General features: G+C 38.6%; 1 protein-coding gene across 1 annotated transcript in view; it reads left to right on the forward strand.

Annotated features, from left to right (window-relative positions):
* Positions 1 to 21,832, forward strand: part of LRP2 (LDL receptor related protein 2) — a 134,270-nt gene that overhangs the window by 76,779 nt on the left and 35,659 nt on the right. Inside the window, exons 36-51 of the mRNA XM_050900014.1 lie at positions 40 to 253; positions 1,343 to 1,582; positions 1,717 to 1,905; positions 3,016 to 3,936; positions 4,497 to 4,662; positions 5,512 to 5,670; positions 9,567 to 9,856; positions 11,177 to 11,380; positions 11,791 to 12,033; positions 13,123 to 13,248; positions 14,973 to 15,092; positions 15,942 to 16,073; positions 17,623 to 17,824; positions 18,285 to 18,580; positions 19,085 to 19,601; positions 21,570 to 21,722. Of these exons, the coding sequence (XP_050755971.1) occupies positions 40 to 253; positions 1,343 to 1,582; positions 1,717 to 1,905; positions 3,016 to 3,936; positions 4,497 to 4,662; positions 5,512 to 5,670; positions 9,567 to 9,856; positions 11,177 to 11,380; positions 11,791 to 12,033; positions 13,123 to 13,248; positions 14,973 to 15,092; positions 15,942 to 16,073; positions 17,623 to 17,824; positions 18,285 to 18,580; positions 19,085 to 19,601; positions 21,570 to 21,722 (4,172 nt within the window). The remainder of the gene's footprint in view (positions 1 to 39; positions 254 to 1,342; positions 1,583 to 1,716; positions 1,906 to 3,015; positions 3,937 to 4,496; positions 4,663 to 5,511; positions 5,671 to 9,566; positions 9,857 to 11,176; positions 11,381 to 11,790; positions 12,034 to 13,122; positions 13,249 to 14,972; positions 15,093 to 15,941; positions 16,074 to 17,622; positions 17,825 to 18,284; positions 18,581 to 19,084; positions 19,602 to 21,569; positions 21,723 to 21,832) is intronic.

Below are 21,832 nucleotides of genomic sequence, written 5' to 3' on the forward strand. Positions count from 1 at the left end.
TATAAGAAATGTAATATTAAGCTTTAAACTATTTCTTAGATTGAGAAAGGCAATGTGGATGGTACAAATCGTGTGACTCTGGTGGTTCATCTTTCTCATCCATGGGGAATTGCTGTGTATGATACCTTTCTGTACTATACTGATCGAGATTATGAAGTTATTGAACGAGTTGACAAGTCCACTGGAGCAAACAAAGTAGTGCTGAGAGATAATGTCCCAAGACTAAAGTGCCTACGTGTGTATTACAGAGACAGTGAGTATTTGCTAAAGAGGTATTTCAGGATATCCAACTTGTGAAAACTTGAATTTCCCTCAGAGACAGAATGCACGCTCGTTCAAAGGAAATGGTTTGATTAGGCTTTCAGGAAAAGTGTCAGAAGCATTTTACCTCATTTTGGTAAATAGATGTTCCACCATGCAGTTAAGGCATCTATTGGCACATGTAGTTTTACTAAAATATTATCAATGTAATATTGACTAAATAACAAATTTTGTTACTTTGGCTTCAAACTTGTATATCAGTTTTGTCTGATTCTTGCCCCCATTGATCTTAGATGACAAGAAACGAGCAAATTCATTGCTAACGCTTACATGCTAAAATGTACAGTGATTAAGATCTTTATTTTTGTCAGCTGGTTGTTAATACTTGTCCTGGTTTCAGCTGGGATAGAGTTAATTTTCTTCTTAGTAGCTGGTACAGTGCTGTGTTTTGGATTTAGTGTGAGAATAATGTTGATAACACACTGATGTTTTAGTTGTTGCTAAGTAGCGCTTATCTTAAGTCAAGGATTTCTCAGTTTCCCATGCTCTGCCAGCAAGCAGGTGTGCAAGAAGCTGGGAGGGAGCATAGCCAGGACAGCTGACCTGAACTGGCCAAAGGGGTATTCCATACCATAGAACGTCATGCCCAGTATATAAACAGGAGGGAGTTGGCCGGGAGGGGGGGATCGCTGCTGGGGCATTGGTCAGTGGGTGGTGAGCAATTGCATTGTGCATCATTTGTCTTTTCTTGGGTTTTATTTCTCTTTTTTTGGTTGTTATATTCCTTTTTGTTACAATTATTATTATTATTATTCTTAATTAGTAGCATATTTTGTTTTATTTTAATTATTAACTGTTCTTATCTCAACCCACAAGTTTTACCTTTTTTTTTTTTTTTCCTCCTCCCCACCCCACTGGGAGAGGGGAGGGGGAAGGGGGAAGCGGCTGCATGGTGCTTAGTTGCTGGCTGGGGTTAAACCACAACAATACTATGCAAGTATATGAATTTGGTTACATATCTGCGGGAGTTTGTGATGATACAGTTCAGATTTTTATGTCTTGCCATGTGTGTCTTTCGCAGATTCTGCTGGTTCCTCAAATGGCTGCAGTAATAATATTGGAGTTTGCCAGCAGCTCTGCCTGCCTGTACCTGGTGGATTATTCTCCTGTGCCTGTGCTACTGGCTTTCAGCTAAATCCTGATAACAGAACCTGTTCCCCATACAGTTCATTTGTAATTGTTTCTATGCTTTCTGCAATTAAAGGATTTAGTTTAGAGACATCTGATCACTCTGAAGCCATGGTACCACTGGCAGGAAGAGGTATGTGAATATTATAGTAGGAAAAAGATCTTATAATGCCTAATATTTTGGCATTTCTTGCTGGCATAGCACATGTTTTAAATAAGTTAGTTTATATTAAAGATAATTAATTATTACTTTTCAAAATATTTCAGGACGAAATGCGCTTCACGTGGATGTTCACATGCCTTCTGGTTTCATTTACTGGTGTGACTTCAGTAGCACAATTTCTTCTCAGAATGCAATACGTAAAATTAAACCTGATGGTTCTTATTTTAGAAATGTTGTTACAAATGGAATAGGACGAAATGGGATCCGTGGCATTGCAATTGACTGGGTAGCAGGTAAGCGTAGCTGAATTCAGGAGAATGTTATTCTTTACAGATTGTAAAATTTTTAGACTTAACATAGATGGATCCTAATGGAACTATTTTGAATGGAAGTCCTATGATTTTAACTTGTGTGTCTATGGGTTGATTTTAAAACAAGAGGAGCTAATGAATGGGTCTTATGTTTATATATATGTGTAAAAATGAAAGTTTATCAGAGCAGATGTGTAGAACCTTTTCTCTCATGATGCTTTCATATTTGTCTTAGGTCTCTCTTCTTGTCTGTGCATTCATAAGTAACTGTTATCCAGTATACTACTATACTTTACTACAATAGTGAAAAACAGGTACCAGAGAAGAGTGCACAAAAGTTGTCTGATGACATTGTTAATATGAAAGAAGGACCCTTCATCTACCCTCAGATTGCTGTGTACAAATCCTATAAATTATAATAAAAAATAAAGAAGGCAGAAGAAATACTTTGTCTTTGAACTTTAATGTTCCCACTTGCACTTCCTGTTCCTATTTAAACATATTAGAGATTAATTCAAATATTAACTCTTCAGAAAGCGTTCATCAACTCTTAGTAGCTGACCATTGCCATTAATACCTTTATTTTCTATGTATACGTACTATATATATGTTTTGCAAAAGTTCTTCTGTTGATTGATAGGCTTGTTGGGATGAATGTTAGAATAATCATCTGCTGTATACACTTAATTTAGTTACTGTATACAGTGCTTGCCATAACATGGATTTCATAGTTGTGTGTTCTACAAGGTTAAAGGGATAAGAGTATGGAAGGGCAAGCCAAAGGCTTAGATTAAAAAAAAAAGTACACCTAAAGAACAACTGTAGTTAATGCACTTTTGGTCTTATACCACTGATCTTCCCCATGGCAAACAATGAGGATTTAGCAATTAAATGACTATTGTCAGTTTGGGTGTCTTCTTTCTAATTCTTCAAAGTGTAGGCAAGTACCTTATGCTTCTAACTACTGAGATGTTTATGGATATTCATTTTACGGTTTAGTATTTTATTAGCTCATGTTTCTCAGGTGTTGATACAATATATTAACTTTGTTTTGTTTTTCTGCTTTTTTTTTTTTTTCTCCTTTAAATACAGGAAATCTTTATTTTACAAATGCATTCCTGACGGAGACTTTTATAGAAGTTTTGCGTTTAAACACAACTTATCGCCGTGTTCTGCTTAAAACTACCATAGATATGCCAAGGCACATAGTAGTCGACCCAAAAAACAGATATCTGTTCTGGGCAGATTATGGGCAAAATCCGAAGATCGAACGTGCATTTCTTGACTGCACCAACAGAACAGTTCTTGTGTCTGAGGGCATTGTCACACCTCGTGGGTTGGCCATAGATCACAGCAATGGCTACATTTACTGGGTGGATGATTCCTTAGATATGATTGCAAGAATTCAGCCTGATGGTGGTGATGTTGAAATAGTGCGTTATGGCAGTCGCTATCCAACTCCATATGGTATCACTGTCTTTGGAAATTCTATGATCTGGGTGGATCGGAACCTGAAAAAAGTCTTCCAAGCCAGCAAGGAGCCAGGCAATACTGATCAGCCAACAGTAATACGAGACAACATTAATTGGCTAAGGGATGTTACCATTTACAACAGTCATTTCCAGTCACGTTCACCCCTTGATGTCAACAACAATCCTTGTTTGGACAACAACGGAGGCTGTTCTCATCTGTGTTTTGCCCTGCTTGACATGCAGACACCCAAATGTGGTTGTGCCTTTGGAACACTAGGCAGCGATGGCAAGAAATGTTCCATTTCAACTGATGATTACCTGATTTTTGCTCTTGAGAATGCCCTCAGAAGTATCCACCTAGATCCTGAAAATCACAGTCCTCCATTCCGCACAGTCAATGTGTTAAGAACTGCAGTGGCCCTGGATTTTGACAGCATAAACAACAGAATATATTTTACACAAAGTTATCCTTCAGGCACAGGAAGAATCAGTTATGTTAGTATTTACTCAGGAATTGGCTCTCCAACAGTAGTTGCATCTGGTAAGTGCACTGAAATGTGATACAAAGTAATTGGGTATTTAAAAAAAATGGACTGCAGCACCTAGCGCTAGCTCAGCAGGTATTTTTATGCTAATGGTCAAAGTAGACTATTCAGTTAAGATATCTCATGAAATGCTCCTTTTGACTCTTCTCCGCAGTTTTTTCCTCTTCTGAGATTCTTAATTCATCTTGATCACAACAAAATGGAAATGTAAAACTGATTAAATATTATTATTATATATATAAAATTCTATATAATAAATTAAAATTATATATAGTGAATTAATATTTTGGAGTGAGGCATGATTCCTGCTACTTGGAGAATAGCAACTAGAACTTAGGTCTATGTGAGGAATAGGTCTTTGTAACCCTACTGCATACACAGGACTGCCTGAGTCCTAAGTATTAGTTCTTCAGATTTCTAAATGGACAAATTTACATTGATACCAATGGCGTTTCAAAGAGATCTTTGGTGTTGCCACATTATAATAGGTGAAGAGTATTGCAGTATGTCAGGAAACCGTACTGAACTTGTGTGTGTTTGCTTGCATGTGTCTAAGACCTGGGGACTCCAGATGGCATAGCCTTTGACTGGATCAACAACAGAGTTTACTACAGTGACTACCTCAACCAGACTATCAGCTCAATGGCTGTGGATGGATCTAACCGCACAGTGATTGCCCGGGTTCCACGACCGAGAGCCATTGTATTAGATCCCTGCAGAGGGTATGTGTGGCACTTAGTATACTTTATTTTGACTGTAGGTGAAACTACAATTTAGACTTTGATGAAGACTGCCAGATACTTACTGTTCTGAGCCCTAAATTCAAGCTGTGCATAACCATCCTAGATCTAACCCTTTAGGTTTAAGTTTTCTAAGCTTATCTCAGCCTCAGAGATTTGAATTTTCTTCTGAGATTTTTAGAACATTTATGAATGTGTAGTGCATGAGGCTTCACTTCGTGAGGGTGGGAGCCAGGTACTGGGGGTAAATGAGAACGATGTTCAAAGCAGGTGTTTGTCAAGCAACTAACCATCCTCCATGTGCTCCGTAAGGCAGAAAAACAAAGGGTATTTGTTGAAACCAAGATTTCTTCAAGAATATCGTATCATGATAATCAGATGGCGCTGCCAAGAGATCTCTCTGTTTAGACTCTTATATGATCTTTCCCTTTTTCTGTTGTATTTCATGAGTGCCTCAGAAGAATTCTTGTTTCAGTATCAAAACATTCCCTGAGAGGCTGGGGACATTACTCTACAATACTGTATTTTTAATTTCATTACTAGTTATACTGTATTTCAAATGAAAAAGATAAGAAAGAGATTAATTGACTTTACTGGATTCTCATACGAGCTGGAAAAATTTTTCTGAAGTTCACTCCAGTGGACCCCAGTAATCTCTGCTAGAAGATTCCCTTGTCAATGTGGGCCAAAATAGAGGAAGAAGTTCTTTTCCACTAGTTTTGCACTGCACACTTCAGTGAGGGACACCAGGGTGGAAATACCCTGAGGCAGATAAGAGCTTTGTGAGATTTATTTGCTGAAAATATAACCTTGTAATCATGTTATTGACAGGTATATGTACTGGACTGACTGGAGTTCAAATGCAAAGATAGAGCGAGCTACACTTGGTGGAAACTTCAGAACACCTATTGTGAGCACCAATTTGGTATGGCCAAATGGGCTGACCCTGGACTATGAAGAACAGCAGCTATACTGGGCTGATGCAAATCTGTATGTATTGATAACACACTTGTTGGTTTACATTTGGTTAATTTTTTAATAGATATTTATTTTTACTCATTTTTTTAAACTGTTTTTCAGCATTTCAATTGCATTTGGTACTTTGTATTACAGAATGTTAAGAGTTACTTAATAGCAATGCGATGTCAAGTCTTGTTATTGATGAGGAACTACTGTGCAGTAAGAAGTTTTGTTATGCCACAGTGTAGATTTAGTCCACTGCTTTATGGCATTTGTACCCACTAGCAGTTTGTTCATCTTATGTGCAACTCAAGACTTCTATAAGCATCTTCTCTAACAAATACAATCCCAGTGCACATTTTACATCATTCATTGCTCATGGTTAATGCCTGTGTCCTGGTTTCGGCAGGGATAGAGTTAATTTTCTTCCCAGTAGCTGGTATAGTGTTATGTTTTGGATTTAGTAGGAAAATAATGTTGATAACACACTGATGTTTTTAGTTGTTGCTAAGTAGTGTTTCTACTAAGTCAAGGATTTCTCAGCTTCTCATGCCCAGCCAGCAAGAAGGCTGGAGGGGCACGAGAAGTTGGGAGGGGACACAGCCAGCACAGCTGACCCAAACTGGCCAAAGGAATATTCCATACCATATGACCTCATGCCCAGTATATAAACTGGGGGGAGCTGGCCGGGAGGGGCGGATTACTGCTCGGGAACTAGCTGGGCATCGGTCAGCGAGTGGTGAGCAATTGCATTGTACATCACTTGTTTTGTATATTCTAATTCTTTTAGTATTATTATTGTCGTATTATTATTATTATTGTTATAATTATTTTTGTTCCTTTCTGTCCTATTAAACTGTCTTTATCTCAACCCATGAGGTTTTTTTTTCCCAATCTTCCTCCCCATCTCACTAGGTGGGGGGGAGTGAGCGAGCGGCTGTGTGGTGCTTAGTTGCCAGCTGGTGTTAAACCGTGACAGCCTGTCACCTGTGGAACTTGGCATGATGTTCTTGCTGTTGCCTACCAGACAGAACTCTACCCTTCAATTTATGCCACCAGAATTTCTGCCATCAGCAGGAAAGTTTTTAAAAATAATTTAGTTTGTATCAATTCAAATTCACCCATGGTCTCGGAGAAATCACTGCAGCAATCAGACCTTTTCCCCTCTGGTTCCTTCAGCATAGCAGTTCTTTTGCAGGCTTCTCCTTTGCTGTGTCAGAAAAGTGATGTCTGTAATGTAATAACTCATGGTCTGTGCCTCTATTGGATCTTCTGGGAGGAAGACATTCTTATTTGGATTCATCTGTGTGCTGGAGGGCAGGGCACCTGTAATGCGACCGTCTATTTTAAGGGGAATGCAGGATGTCAAATGAGACATCCTCTTTTCTCTTTCAAACTCTAGTTAATGGAGGTAGGGGAGCATATGCTTAAACAGTATGAAGTCTTCTTTATTCTGACGTTCACGGGGAGGGCCTTTACCCCTTCAGAGGGACAGATACCTGCATGGGGTAAGATATGAAGACCAGACACTCAAAAATGACAGTGCTCCTTAGCTGTGAATGCACCAAGGGAACACAAGGGTGAGCCGTATATTCTCCTCCATTTTTACTCTTGCTTATTCTCCTCTTGTTTGTCCTAGTCTCCCAAACACGCTATCCCTCCTTCTTTAAAATCAGGTTTCTATTCTTTGGTCTAGACCCTCCTGTTGCCTTGTAAGTACTGTGATACCATTGGGCACACACGCAAGTCTTGAGATACATCTCAAGTAGACAGAACATATGTGCTAGTTGTGTGCTGTTCCTTTCCCATATCTTCACAGTTGCTGCACGCAACATAGTAAGAATCCCTCACCAGATAGCAGGCTGACACTTGGGAACTATGTACAGGGCTCCCCCTAAAAAGTTCCCTGTGGCATGAAAGGGGGAAATTACCTGAACCTGTGTCATGGTTTAACCCCAGCCAGCAACTAAGCACCACGCAGCCGCTTCCTCCTCCCCTCTCCCAGTAGGATGGGGAGGAGGGGAAAAAAAAGGTAAACTCGTGGGTTGAGATAAGAACAGTTTAATAACTAAAGTAAAATAAAATATACTACTAACTAATAATAATAATATTATTATAATAGTAATAATTGTAATGAAAAGGAATAAATTGTATGATGTTGATTGCTATATAATCCTGCCATTGTATGTCATCACCAACGTGGGGCACGAACCGATGAGCCTTGCAGGAGAGTTGCATTTGAGCTCTTTTCTTTTGTAGAAGTGCAATTTCCTAGAAAAGTGCCTTTCTGCACTTTTCCCACAACTGTTCTTTCACATCAAAGCTTTTTGACTTATAAAGTGGCTGCCTATTATTATTTTCCTGCAATAATTACTAAAATTCTGAGTTTTTTTCTCCTGCTTATATGAAATGCAGCTTTTTCATTCCTACTAGTGATGACAAAGGAGACAAGCTGTTCAGCTTGTTGAGAAATTTCTTATCTGCTCGTTTTCTCTCATTGGCCGTTTCTATTCTTATTCAACTCACACTGGTAGTCTAGTAAATGCGTTAAATACAATTGGTAATGATTAAATTTTGTCTCTAGTGGAGACTTAAACATACAGTTGCTTTGAGGTTAGATAAAATAAGTTCAAGTGATTTTCGTACTGCTAATGCTAAGTTGTTGGAGCATTTCTGTGTTTTTGTGAGAACTCTTTTGGTGGCTTTAACCAAAGGGTGGAACTCCCGCTTGGAGTCTCCAACAACAACATTTGGCTCTTCTGACTTCACAGGCAAGAGGTATTGGCCATGCAGTGATGAACGGGGAGAGAAGCTGCTAGCAGGAAGAAAATCACTGGGCATGTCATATTTAGTCTCACAGCTTCCTTATCCTTACCCTCCATAGAGCCATTCTGGGATTCTTATTAGCTCCTTTTCAGAAGCTTTCTCTCATGCTTTATTCTTGTGTGGTCTGCCTATCTCAGACAGGAATCTGTGTGGTAAAAGAAACCTCTAATATTTATCATTGGTTTATAAATAATGCTTAGAAATAATGTCCTTGCATGAATAGTGCATATTGAGTCTCCTGGCATCAGCATGTCTTCTCATGCTTCCTCACTGACCTTTGCTGAAGTGGTCATTAAGGGTGGGAATGGCTGAAGGGGAGAAGCAGTGACAAGGTGGTTGTGGGTCAGTAATGCTGTCTGTGCGAGTAAAGAATGGTTCACATACAGCAGAACATGTCTATCACAGAACTTGGAGTTGAACCCTGATTTTCTGGGGCTCCTTGAAGTGTTGTTTGTTGGAATTTTGTTTATCATTGCAAACACTGTTCCTAAGGTAGAATGAAAACTGGAAGATCAACTAGGAAGAAATGTTTATCATACACTATATATTTGTGGCTATTAGATGTTATATATGTGGTGGTTATTATATATTAGAACTGTTTTTCCCTCCTGTATTCTTATGTGAGAAATAGCAGAAAATGCGTGTGTATAGTCCTGTGAATTTGCTTGTATTTCCTGATTGTGTAAATTTGGATCTGCAGAAGATAAAACTGAAATGAAAACATGTCCCATTTCATGGGACTGTTGGTTTTCTCCTGGTACAAGAAGTCATTAACATCATACCCATTCGAAAAGTGTATTCTCTCATGAAGTTTTGCATTCATTTTAGCGTTCAGTAGTGTAGTTGTTTAAACATTTCAATCTTCAGCCCCATTACTTCCAGTACATTATTGTGTCAGTATTACGGAGCTACTACTCTGCATCACTATTGAAGCCATGGATTGGAAAATTTGACATTTTTAACTCGTAACAGCACCCTACACATTGGTGCACGTTACTGAAATGGTGGATACTAGCTGCCGGACTAATTAGGGCATGGCTTTATACATAAGTTAAAAGACTTATTTCTTTTAAGATATAATCATTTATTTGTTATTTTAGGCAGAAGATTGAGCGGTGCACTCTCACTGGTACAAATCGTGAAGTAATTGTTAGCACTGCTCTGCATCCATTTGCAATGACATTGTTTGATCAGCACATATATTGGACAGACTGGAACACACGAAGCGTTTACCGAGCTAATAAGTATGATGGTTCAGATCAGATTGTAATGATCATGAATCTTCCACAAAGACCGATGGATATTCATGTCTGGGCAAAAAGTAAGCAGCAGCAGTGTACCAACCCTTGCAACCAGTTCAATGGTGGCTGCAGTCACATCTGTGCACCAGGTAAGCTGTTATGCTTGATGACTGTAAGCTGTTAGTGTTGCCTGTATTAGAATTCATAATATAACGATTTTAGTCACATGGGGACAGCTGAAATATTTCTTAGTGTTCCTAAACGTTTAATATTTATTTTATTTATAAATGCAATCAAAATGATTGCCATTCAAGGTCATGGTATTTTGCCAACACACCTGAGGGTTGTGTCTGAGAATCCTCGCAAATAAAAATTATGGGTTTCTCTAATTTAAACTAAAACATTGTTTTCTGGGGTTTTAACTTTTTTTTAACTCTGGGATGAGACATGAAGTGAGCTCTACAGCATATGGTTACCTTAGGAATACATATGCTGTATACTGAACAGGTGTTTCCTACCACGTATTTAAAAATCTTTATGGTCACTATTTCTTTATCACATGATATTATGAAGTCTTTCCCTAATGATTAATTTCCAAAATAAACGTTTCTACTGCCTCATTTTAAACGTTGGACAATTACTAAGAAGAATAGCACAAATTGATTTCTATCTACACTGTGGGGCAGATGTCCTTTTGAGTCATGGGCTCCAGAAACATCCTCTGTATCATCAGCTGCATATCGGGGTGAGACCTGAGTGACATATGTATCCCATCTTGTATCTCTCCTTGTGCATGTGTAAGGAGAGAGTCAAAATGCTCCAACAGGTCACCAGGCCAGATGGCCAGGAAACCAGAATGGCAGCATACTCCAAAGAGCATACCTGTTACAGAGCTGTTTCATGTGTTGTGGATTTTTGGAAGTTATGATCCTTGACTTTGAAAAACTCATTCAGTGCCTGCTTTCATTGGTAGCATCTTAAATGCCTTTAAAAATCTGTCTTGCTTGAAAACAACTCAAACTGCTCATTGATTTTGAGAAGAGCAGTTAGTCTAGTGCAAGGAATTTTGAAAACCCTGTTTTGATTTCAAGGGATAGAGCCTCAGCTAGTATAGCTCTGATATTTGAAAGCATCAGATACCATCTTGCTGCCACCCAAAAACTATTTGGACAACAAGCAAATATTAAGATACTCCAAGTTCTGATCTCAGTTCCTCTAGGGAACTGTGAAATAATTCTTCTGGGTTTTAATGGGTTTGCATACGCTTAACTGAGATAAAAATCTGGCTAAGTCACCACACTTCCATCTAAGCAGATAGATCTTACAGGAGTTGTGAGAATTTCATTGCCTTTTCCAGTGTTACAGCTGTGAATGGTTTCATAGAACCCTATCTAAAGCATCAATGTTAAATCTGTTTCTTTTTTTATCTCCTTTCTTTATTTTTTTTTAACTGCCAAACATAAATTTAGGTCCAGCCGGTGCAGAATGTCAGTGCCCCTCTGAAGGTCGCTGGTATTTAGCCAATAATAACAAGCACTGTATTGTGGATAACGGTACCAGGTGTGATACTGGTTTCTTCACATGCCTTAATGGGCAATGTATCTCCGAGCGATGGAAATGCGACAATGACAATGATTGTGGCGATGGCAGTGATGAGTTGGAAAGTGTGTGTGGTAAGCATTTAAAATAACTGCATGAGAAAGTGATGCATACTCTATCTTGCCTGTACTGTATTCTCTATCACTTTTATGGCTTTATGGTCATGGATCTTATGGCTGTAGTTTGGGAACGATCCCTTGCTTGCTCACAGACTTGAGGTCTGAATGGCTACTGTTTTGCTCTAGAATCCAAAAGCACTACAGTATTGAATTTTTGTCATGTATAGCCAATTTCTACTTTGTTTAATTCAAATATGTATTTTACTTTCCATGCAGTCCGTTTTGCAGCTGTGTTTGCCCTGGCAGGTAAAAATATTGTGATTTTACTTGTTACTTTGTCAGAGAACTTAGATTACATTTTATCCATGTATATTCTTCTATTTATTTATTTATTTATTTATTTATTTATTTTTTATTTCCTGAAGCTTTCCATACTTGTCAGCCAACAGCTTTTACCTGTGGTAATGGACGATGCGTACCTTATCATTACCGTTGTGATCACTACAATGACTGTGGAGATAACAGTGATGAGGTTGGCTGCTTGTTCCGAACTTGTGACTCCCACACAGAATTTACTTGCAATAATGGAAGGTGTATATCTCTTCAGTATGTCTGCAATGGAGTGAACAACTGTTACGATAATGGCACATCAGATGAGAGAAATTGCCGTAAGTTTATCCTAATTAGCTAGTACCTATTTGAGTCTGACTCTTTAGACCAAAGAAGAGGCAAATGTGTTTGTGTGTGAGGAATTATGACAAAATCAGCAAAGAGGATAAAAGATTTCTTTATTTACATTACAGATTCTGCTTTATTTGAAGCAAATAGAATTGTTAAAAGATATTCCAGAGTACCCTAAGATATTACATAATAACTATTGCTTTAAATGGTCTGCCTTGATGCAACAAATGCTCATGCAGTGCTTAATGTTAGGTCTTGTGAGTAATCCCATGGACTTCAAAAAGTTTATTTCAGATTAATTGGATGCAGGGCTTATATTTTTGCAGGATTAGCCTGGAGTTTGACAGTGGGTTTTTACTTTGTGTCATGCTATAGTAATTATACTAGATTTAATAATAAGGAACATATATTGTGACTCTTATACAGACACAGTTTATATTTATTCTGTTTGAAATTATAGCTCTCAAAAAGTTATCGGTTAGGTTTGTTTTCCTTAAGATGTAAACTGTGATTAGTTCAATATTGCTACTATTGCAGTTAATGAAACTAATCATGTCTTTGCACTAAGATTACATTCTTCAGTGGAAAATTTATATCTCGAGTTAGAGAAATTGATGAAAATGTATTTAGAGATTTTTATTTTTCATTTTTATGTGCACACGGATTTTTTTTTTTAAACATATTATTTGTGACAATTTTTTAATTCTCAGTGAAATCTGAATATTTGAAATTCCTGGTCTATTAGTCATTTGTAGTTGGTCTGATGATTCATACAGTACCAGCTGTTTGCAAATGCAGGCATTACAGTGTGAATATGTGTCAGTTTACATTCCCTCACCCCCAAGTATTGGCATGTGTTTCTTTTGATCATGTTTTTGTCAGGATTTTTGTCAATAAAAGCAATTGTCTAATTGTTTCCATATAGCACGAGCAGTATGAGCACACTTTAGCAAGTGAGTGACATGGGACTCTTTTTAACAATGTTATGTATCTTTCAATGAGATACAGTGCAAGAAAATACAGTATTTAAAAAAGCTCTAAAGAACTTTTGCGCTTTTTTTTCTCCCTCCTTAAAGCGGAGCGCACTTGCCAGTCTGGTTTTACAAAATGTCAAAGCACAAATATTTGCATTCCTCGAACGTATTTGTGTGATGGTGATAACGACTGTGGAGATATGAGTGATGAGAGCCCTACTCACTGTGGTAAGTTAATAGGGCCTTGGTTACTTTTCTCATACTTCAGTAATTTATTCCAGTGCTCTTTACCTTTGACATAACTCCAGCTGTTCTCAAAACATCTACTCTTGTAATACCGAAGAGTTATAAGGTATATGCATTGTATTATTAGCTCTCAATTATCTAAATCATGCTTTTATTGAATAAAAAAGATTGTAATTTTTTGCAGCATTTTTATACAGCATTTGAGGGATGATTCCTTTTGCTTATTCTGCTCTGTATCGTTTATGGTTTTACAAGGTAGTTGGCACTTAAGTATTATAGCAAGTTGGCTCTTTCTGGAACTTTAACGTTAGAATATTTTTCCTTCTGATCAAATGAAATTGTATACAATCTTAAATGTAATTTCTTTTAGCTCTTTCATGTAGTTATGTATGTCTTAGCATATGATTCGTTGTTCATTGTAGCTTCCATAGCATATGATTCGTTGTTCATTGTAGCTTCCAGTTAGTGTATAGAAGTATCTGGTTTTCAATCAGCCTTAATTACAAACCAGCTTATTTTTGCTAGTACAGACATTTGTATTAGGTAGTAGTTACGTAGTACTTTTCCCATATAAAATGTTTTGGATTAGTTTATAAAACATAATGGATATTTTCAGATAATGATTTATTTTTAGTATTGCCTGAGTGGATTATTTTTTGCTTTTGCTAGTTTTCCTAAATGTATGTGCCTTGAATTAACTATGCCAGAATTTTTCCAAAATATGAGTTCAATTTTTCTAGCCAGAACATAGCCACTTTTATCTATGGACCCCTATGTGTCAAAAATATGTGGCTATATATACAGACATAGTGAGTCTTGTGCTGCTCATGAAAGGTGTGCTTTGTCCCTTCTACTGTTTATATCCCAGCAGCACTGCTGAATTACCTAAATTGAGAAGTGGTGAAGGGCAAGGAAGAGGGAGAGAAAGGGAGAATGGGAGATGAAAGAAGCCCCAAGACATTAATGAGCAATGTGTTAATTGCCTTTGATTTCCATCGTTAAAGGCACATAGAAGAGCAAGTTAAGAGGCCAGACTGGGTCCTTTCTGGTATCTTGAAACCATCAGAGGGTACAGGAAAGTATCAGTAACTACTGAAGGAATTATCAAACCCACTATACCTGCCAGGATCAAGGGGCTCAGCCAAAGTGCAGAAGGAGTATTTGCAGCGTACTTAGCTGGAACTATTCAGTGTTACAGTTTGTTCTTCACTGCCATTAAGAAAAGATTCCTACCTTAAAGTGAAGAAAACAAGGAAAGCATTATCTACCATGAGGTATTACTTCCTTACTGCACATTTTGATTCCTTGTAAAGCATGGAGTCTGCTACCACCTGGCTTGGGCACTGGAGAAATGAGTATATTGGACTGTGGTCATTTTCTTGTGCACAAATCTCAAGTATAAACGTCGAACATATTTACAGTTGCTGCATGCAATCTGGTTTCCAGGGCAAATTCTGTCTACTTATTAGCTGATACATATACCGAAGGAAAGAATTAAGCCCATTTTTTGCATGCAAAGATCAAGCTAGTTTGTACAATGAAATCTTTGCAGATAGGCTGTGAAAAGGCATCCTTCCTAGCATAATTTTTTCTCTTTCTTTTTTGGGATCTGTAATATTTTTGCATAACATGGACTCAAAAGCAACTTAAAACAAGTTGGAAAGGTAACAGAAAGAAAGAAGTCATACATAGGTTTTTTCTTCCAGTCTCACTGACTTGCACAAATAATGAGTTTCGTTGTACATCGGGACGCTGTATTCCTGCTCATTGGTACTGTGATCGAGGAATAGACTGTGCTGATGGCTCTGATGAACCTGCCTCTTGTGGTAAGTTTACACTCAGAAGATACAACATGATGGGTTATGGGAAATCAGTAGTTTCTCTTGTAAGCAGCAGCTTGAATCCAGACTAGGTGGAAAATAAGTATCTTTGAGGTTTATTCACTGACTCTAAATAATCTGAGTCACTGAGTAACTCAAGTCTAAAATACTTAAAGCTGTGTATGGAATATGAAGGCTTTTAATTGCCACAATTGACTGCTCTTAGTGTGATTACTCTTAACGTATAACCTCCTGTCTCTTTATAAGACTGTGATGGTGGTGAATCAAGTGACGAAAAGTAGCAAGTATTTTGATACTGTTTTGGATGTAAAAGCAGATGTCATGCTGTACAGGAAGTGTGTGTGCAATATTGCATTTGGGGAAAAAAGGAATGTGGGATGCAGAGGAACATTGTTGACACAGTATGAGGTAGAGTATCATAGTATTACAATAAGGAAATCCTGTATGTACAATAGAAACTGATGGTAATAAGCAGCGGAAGGGGGAAGAAGGTGAAAAGAAGTAATCTTCAGGGAGGAAGAGGAGGGGCTAACTGAAGTCACTGAGAATTGATATTACAACATAGTCATTATTCTCACTGTAAAAGCTGGCATAACACAAGGCAGAACAGATTCTTCTATGATTTAAGCAGGGCTGATAGCTCACTTCGCACGTTGCTGGAGTTGCACCTTAGCTTAAGAAAATGTCTTGCAGCTTATACCTTAACTGTCTTACACTTAAGCTTCTATTTTACATTTTACTGTCATAAGATTCTCCCTAAAATACCCTCCTCAGTAGATTTTCATGGCAGTGCAGGTTCTTTTAACAAGCAGAGTGATTGTGTTCATTTTTAAGTGCCCCAAGTGCGGACTTGTTCAAGCGACCAGTTCACATGTGATGATGGCAGATGTATCCCAGCAACATGGATCTGTGATGGTGATAATGACTGTGGGGATATGAGTGATGAGGATCAAAGACATAATTGTGGTAGGTGTTTAATGCAAATAGGTACTGCACTTTTTGTTTGTCCTGCAGGCGTTTTTTAGAAAGCAAACAATCAACCCCCAAACTCCCACCCTCTGCCAATTTTTCTGTCCATAAAGGTGCACATTAAGCATGAGGTACACTCTTCCTTGTCCTGGTTTCGGCTGGGATAGAGTTAATTTTCTTCCTAGTAGCTGGTATAGTGCTGTGTTTTGGATTTAGGTTGAGAATAATTTTGATAACACACTGATGTTTTAGTTGTTGCTGAACAGCGCTTACACTAAGGCAAGGACTTTTCAGCTTCTCATGCTGCCCTGCCGGTGAGGAGGCTGGGGGTGCACAAGAAGCTGGGAGGGGACACAGCCAGGACAGCTGACCCAAACTGACCAAAGGGATATTCCATACCTTTTTGACATCATGCTCAGCATATAAACTAGGGGGAAAGCTGGCTGGGGGGCTGCTGCTCGGCGACTGGCTGGGCATCGGTCGATTGATGGTGAGCAATTGTTTTTCATTTGCATCACTTGTTTTTCTTGGCTTTTATTTCTCTCTTTTTTTGTTATTTTCCTTTTCATTACAATTTATTATAATATTTTCTTTTTTTAAATTTATTTCAATTGTTAAACTGTTCTCATCTCAACCCACAAGTTTTCTTACTTTTACCCTTCTGATTCTCTCCGCCATCCCACTGGGGGGGAGTGAGCGAGCAGCTGTATGGTGCTTAGTGGCCAACTGGGGTTAAACCATGACATTCCTGTACCTTCATTTTCATTATGTTGAATTAAAATTGAATATTTTACTGGTAAAAAAAAATAAAATTGTTCTAATTTTGTGATTACTCTTCTTTGAATTGTTGAGTTCAAATGGAGATATAATTAACCTGGGTTGTTTGTATGATCTGGGCAGCAATAGGAGCTTCAGTGGAGATACTCCCTGATTGTCACGCACTACATCTTGTGCATATTAATAACTACATGGTTTTGGCATAATTTCTTCATAAATTAGTGAGCAAAATAAGCCTGGCTGTTTAGAGGGTGAATAAAGGGAAGAAGGTTCACCAAGCCTGGTCCTGCTCCTTGATTCTTTTAACAGCAGCTGGATACACTTGCAGTCCTTGCCCTTTTTAACTGCAATGGTGCTCCCTCTGTTTGCTCCCTGGAGCACAGAATACCTTGAAGAAAGCAGGGAATAGAGAGCCTAGGCCTGATACCTGTTCAGCTCCCAGAAAATCTGGCCAGATGCATGAAAAGCTTACACTGAGAATCCAACATGAGCCAGAATTCTGCACATGCCAGCATTGCCTAAGGAATCCTAAAGTGCTTTGGCTCCCAGTCAGCCTCCACGAAGACCAATGCTCGGTGAAAATGAGTGAGAATGCATATGAGTTTTGTATATGAGAGGGTGCAGGGGCATCTATCTCTGCACGTGCAGCAAAGCATGGCTCTATTGTGGATTATGGGTAGATATCCAGGCTGTGTGTGTGTGTGGCAGGGGAGGGCGTTACATAGACAGAGTATAACTTGGTGTGTCAGTGAACATGCTTTTCTTTCAGCAAACCGCAACTGCACAGCAGCAGAGTTCACGTGCGCCAACAATCGACCCCCACTCAGGAGGTGCATTCCTCGGGCATGGATCTGTGATGGTGATGCTGACTGCAGTGATGCATTTGATGAACACCAGAACTGCACACGAAGATCTTGCACAGAAAATGAGTTTACTTGTAGTAACGGCTTGTGCATCCGAAACACATACAGGTTTGTAACTACCTGAACCGCTGCAGAAATTCTCAAAATTTGCTTACGGTGAAGGAGCTAATTCAGTCTTTTTTTCACACTATTTAGTTGTTAAGTAGATCTGCATATTGTAATGAAACTATTTATCTGCTCCACATTCATGCATTAGTTTTAACATAGAAAATTCCAGAGCATTTTCAAGTTAATATCCCCAGTGCTCACCATTAGCATTTAATCCTTTTTATTGTGCCTAGTAACCTCTCCTGGGGTGTTTCTATTCAGCTTGTAATGCGTATGGGGAATACAAGCAGGGCTCGCAGGATCAGACCCTATATAATATGACGCTGATTTCTGAAAGTCTCTTCCGTTGGAGCCAATAATATCTGACCTTCTTTGGATATCAGGAGAGTGTATCTATCCATCTGCCCTAGAGATAGTGATTGCCTTCTTATATTTGAAAAAAGTGTTCATTCTTCTTCAGATGTGACAGGCGGAATGACTGTGGTGACAGCAGTGATGAAAGGGGATGCATCTATGAACCATGTCAACAGCACCAGTTTACTTGTCAGAATGGGCGCTGCATTTCCAAGGCCTACATCTGTGATGGGGATAATGACTGTGGTGATGAATCTGATGAGCTGGAACATCTCTGTAGTACACCAGAAGCGACCTGCTCTCCCCATCATTTTAAATGTGACAATGGAAACTGCATTGAAATGGTTAAAGTCTGCAATCGATTGGATGATTGCTTAGATAATAGTGATGAAAAAGGATGTGGTATGTGTAGATCAATTTGTACTGTCTTATTTAATTTAAAATGCTTAGGCAGCTTTAAAAAAATGAACTCTTAAGACAATTGCTTAATTGCAATCATATCTATTCCATGGTTGTCTCTCAGAAGGATAAGAAATGTATATATCTAATTTCTTGTTTTAATTAAATCATACTTACTATATATTGTTTTAACAAACCATGAAAATTAGCTAATGATATAAACTAAATATAGTTTATACATTGTTATGTATTGCCCTTACATTTCCAAAATACACCGTTCATAAGTGTATATTTTGCACTCAGTATGTTTGGTGACAGACCTCAAAGGTGCTAGAATAATTTTATATTAGATTCTTTTCCTTGCTCCTTTATTACAGCAGCACAGATTCATATTCAGCATTTTCAGGGGGTAGCAGGGAGAGAGAGACAGAGAGAGTACGTTGGAAAGTGACTGCACTATTTTCTCTGCTAGCTGATTCCTTGAATAGAACTCCTTTCCTTCCCCAGGTATAAATGAATGCAGTGACCCTTCAATCAGTGGATGTGATCATGACTGTACAGACACACAGACAAGTTTCTACTGTTCTTGTCATCCTGGATACAAACTTATGTCTGATAAACGGACTTGTGATGATATTGATGAGTGCAGTGAAACTCCATCAGTATGTAGCCAGATTTGTGAGAACACAGCTGGCTCCTACATCTGTAAGTGTGCCCCAGGCTATATCCGGGAGCCTGACGGAAAAAGTTGCCGGCAAAATAGTAATATCTCCCCATACCTTATTTTTAGCAACCGTTACTATCTGAGAAATCTCACAGCAGATGGCCAGTCTTACTCTCTCATTTTGCAAGGACTGAGAAATGTGGTGGCACTGGACTTTGACAGGGTGGAAAAGAGGTTGTACTGGATTGATGTGGGGAGGAAGGTCATTGAACGAATGTTCCTAAATGGAACAAATAAGGAGGCAGTGATAAGTGATGATGTGCCCAACGGGGAAGGTATCGCTGTTGACTGGGTTGGCAGGTAAGAAAATACATTTTCTGTCTTTCTGGGCTACTAAGGAAACGATGTGTTGAGGGAGTTTATCTTAGGTTTTTTTTCCCACTTCATATGAAATTGCCGATGAGTGCTGAAATAGTTTTGGATTGTGGATGCAGTCTTATACAACTGCTCTGGGATTGTTTATCAGCATCTAATACATTACATAACACTTTTCTTTAATTGCTCTCATATCTAGTATACTGAGGTTATATCAGAGTTGCTCTCTCATCAGTAATAAAGTAGTGCGTATGACCCTTGTGAAAGACTTATTAGGAAACCATTAATGAACAGACTAGGCAAGCAGGCAGGTGGGATGTTACATGTGGCTATGGGGTAGGGATTCTGAGCTTAGGCTCTTTATGCCTTTGCTAGCATAGTTGTTGGGGTTGGGATGCAGGCTTCACTCTATGCATAAACAATATGTTACAACAGGTAACTAGGTTCCAGTGAAGTGAATAATAATAAACATGAATGAAATTTAGCTCCTGTACCAATGCAAAGAGTATGTTTCTTTTGCTCTTAAAAAATGCATCTTTAACTGACACTCAAACGACATGATCCACGTCGTTTACTGTAAGGAGGGCAGTATAAGGGTGAGGTAATTGGAAGTACTTTGCATTATGGTCATTTTTTTAATTGCCTGCTGTATGTGAAAAAGTAGTCTGATTTACTCCCACAGAAACTCTGTCCTTATGTAGTGCCCTCTCTGACAGTGTTCTTGGCTTTATTTCATCAGGTTTTGCTTTCTGAGTGCAGTACTATCAATATGAAAAGTTTAAATATCATGGATCAGACCCTGCAAAATAATAAGAATGGTTCAAAAAGTCACATTTGGAACTTATATGAGAGTGTTTATATGAATATGTCAATATAATAGTTTTTATTTTTAAACCACTGTGTCTCTAAACCTAATGATAATCAATGTTGCCAGCAGTCCCAAATGCTTTATGATTCACGGAGAGGTGAGGAAGGAAAAGCCTAATTTTAGCCAAAGTGGTCCTACTGCTCCATTACCAATACAGTTGCTGAATTATTTCAGCTACCATTAGTTATGCCTTCAGTCAGTTTTTGTTTAGGTGTTTCAGAAAGGCTGAAGGACGGTACAATGGTTGATGAGTTTTTCTGCTCATTTTCAGTACAGGGGGAGGACTGGAGGATGCCATGAGGTGCAGGTTGGGGAAGACTACCTTCTGCTCCTCCCTGGTGGGACTGGTACTGCTCGGGGTGGTGTAGACAGAGATTGTATCTGTCAGGCTATTTCTGGAATGGCCCTGTGGATGCTGGAGCTGACCAGCTGTGCAGACAATTTCAAAGTAGTCTGCTGTAGTGCTAATTAAATTAAATGTTTTGTTTTGTTGCAGGCTTTTTAAAATCATTGCTTCAGCTTGCATGATTTCTTTGATTACAGCTGTGTGTAATTCCTAGGCAAAGTAATAGAAGTGGTAGAAAATTCTAGGTGAAGTTTAAATTAGGCCATCAAACTGCTTAGGAATTTTCAAAGGAGAACCTGGCAACTGTTCTACCTGTTTGATGAGAGCAGAGGTGGCAACATGGAACAGATGATGATTCTCTCCAATACTTTACAGCCCTGGTCACAATCCATTGCACTGCATGTCTTTTTTCCTGCTCCTCTTCGCTGGCCATTGTTGGTAGGAGAGGAAGGGAAGAGAAGCGGGGTTTAGGAATTTATAGGCAAATGGCATATGATTCCTCAACTGGGCAATGACAAGTCTGAATTTGGCACCAATGACTGTGGATGCAGGAACAGCAGGAGTGAAAAGGGCAGTCTGGAGCATGGTGTAGAAGAGATGTCAGTACAGTATGTGTATTCTTCCTTTACAGTGGATATATTGCTTCTAGGAGAAAAAAACTGAAATTTAAGATGCTGTGAAGCAAAATAAACCAAAAAAAGTAAATAAGACTAAATAAATTAACTCTAAAACATTTCAGAAAATTGTACTGGGTGGATGCCTACAAAGATTGTCTCTATGTCTCTGAACTTGATGGAAGATTCCGGAAAAAACTGGTGGATCAGTGTGTGGATGCCAACAACACTTTCTGCTTTCAGTACCCCAGAGCAATTGTTGTTCATCCAAAATATGGGTATGACATTTCAAGCGTGCTTTTCCTTTCTTTTGCAAATAGTGTTGCACTGTCTCTGAAAATCTGAAATAAATTTTGACTGCCTGCACTTAGATTTGCATGGCATTAGA

This window comes from Gymnogyps californianus, chromosome 7 (assembly GCF_018139145.2).
Source record: "Gymnogyps californianus isolate 813 chromosome 7, ASM1813914v2, whole genome shotgun sequence".
NCBI classification, from domain to species: domain Eukaryota; kingdom Metazoa; phylum Chordata; class Aves; order Accipitriformes; family Cathartidae; genus Gymnogyps; species Gymnogyps californianus.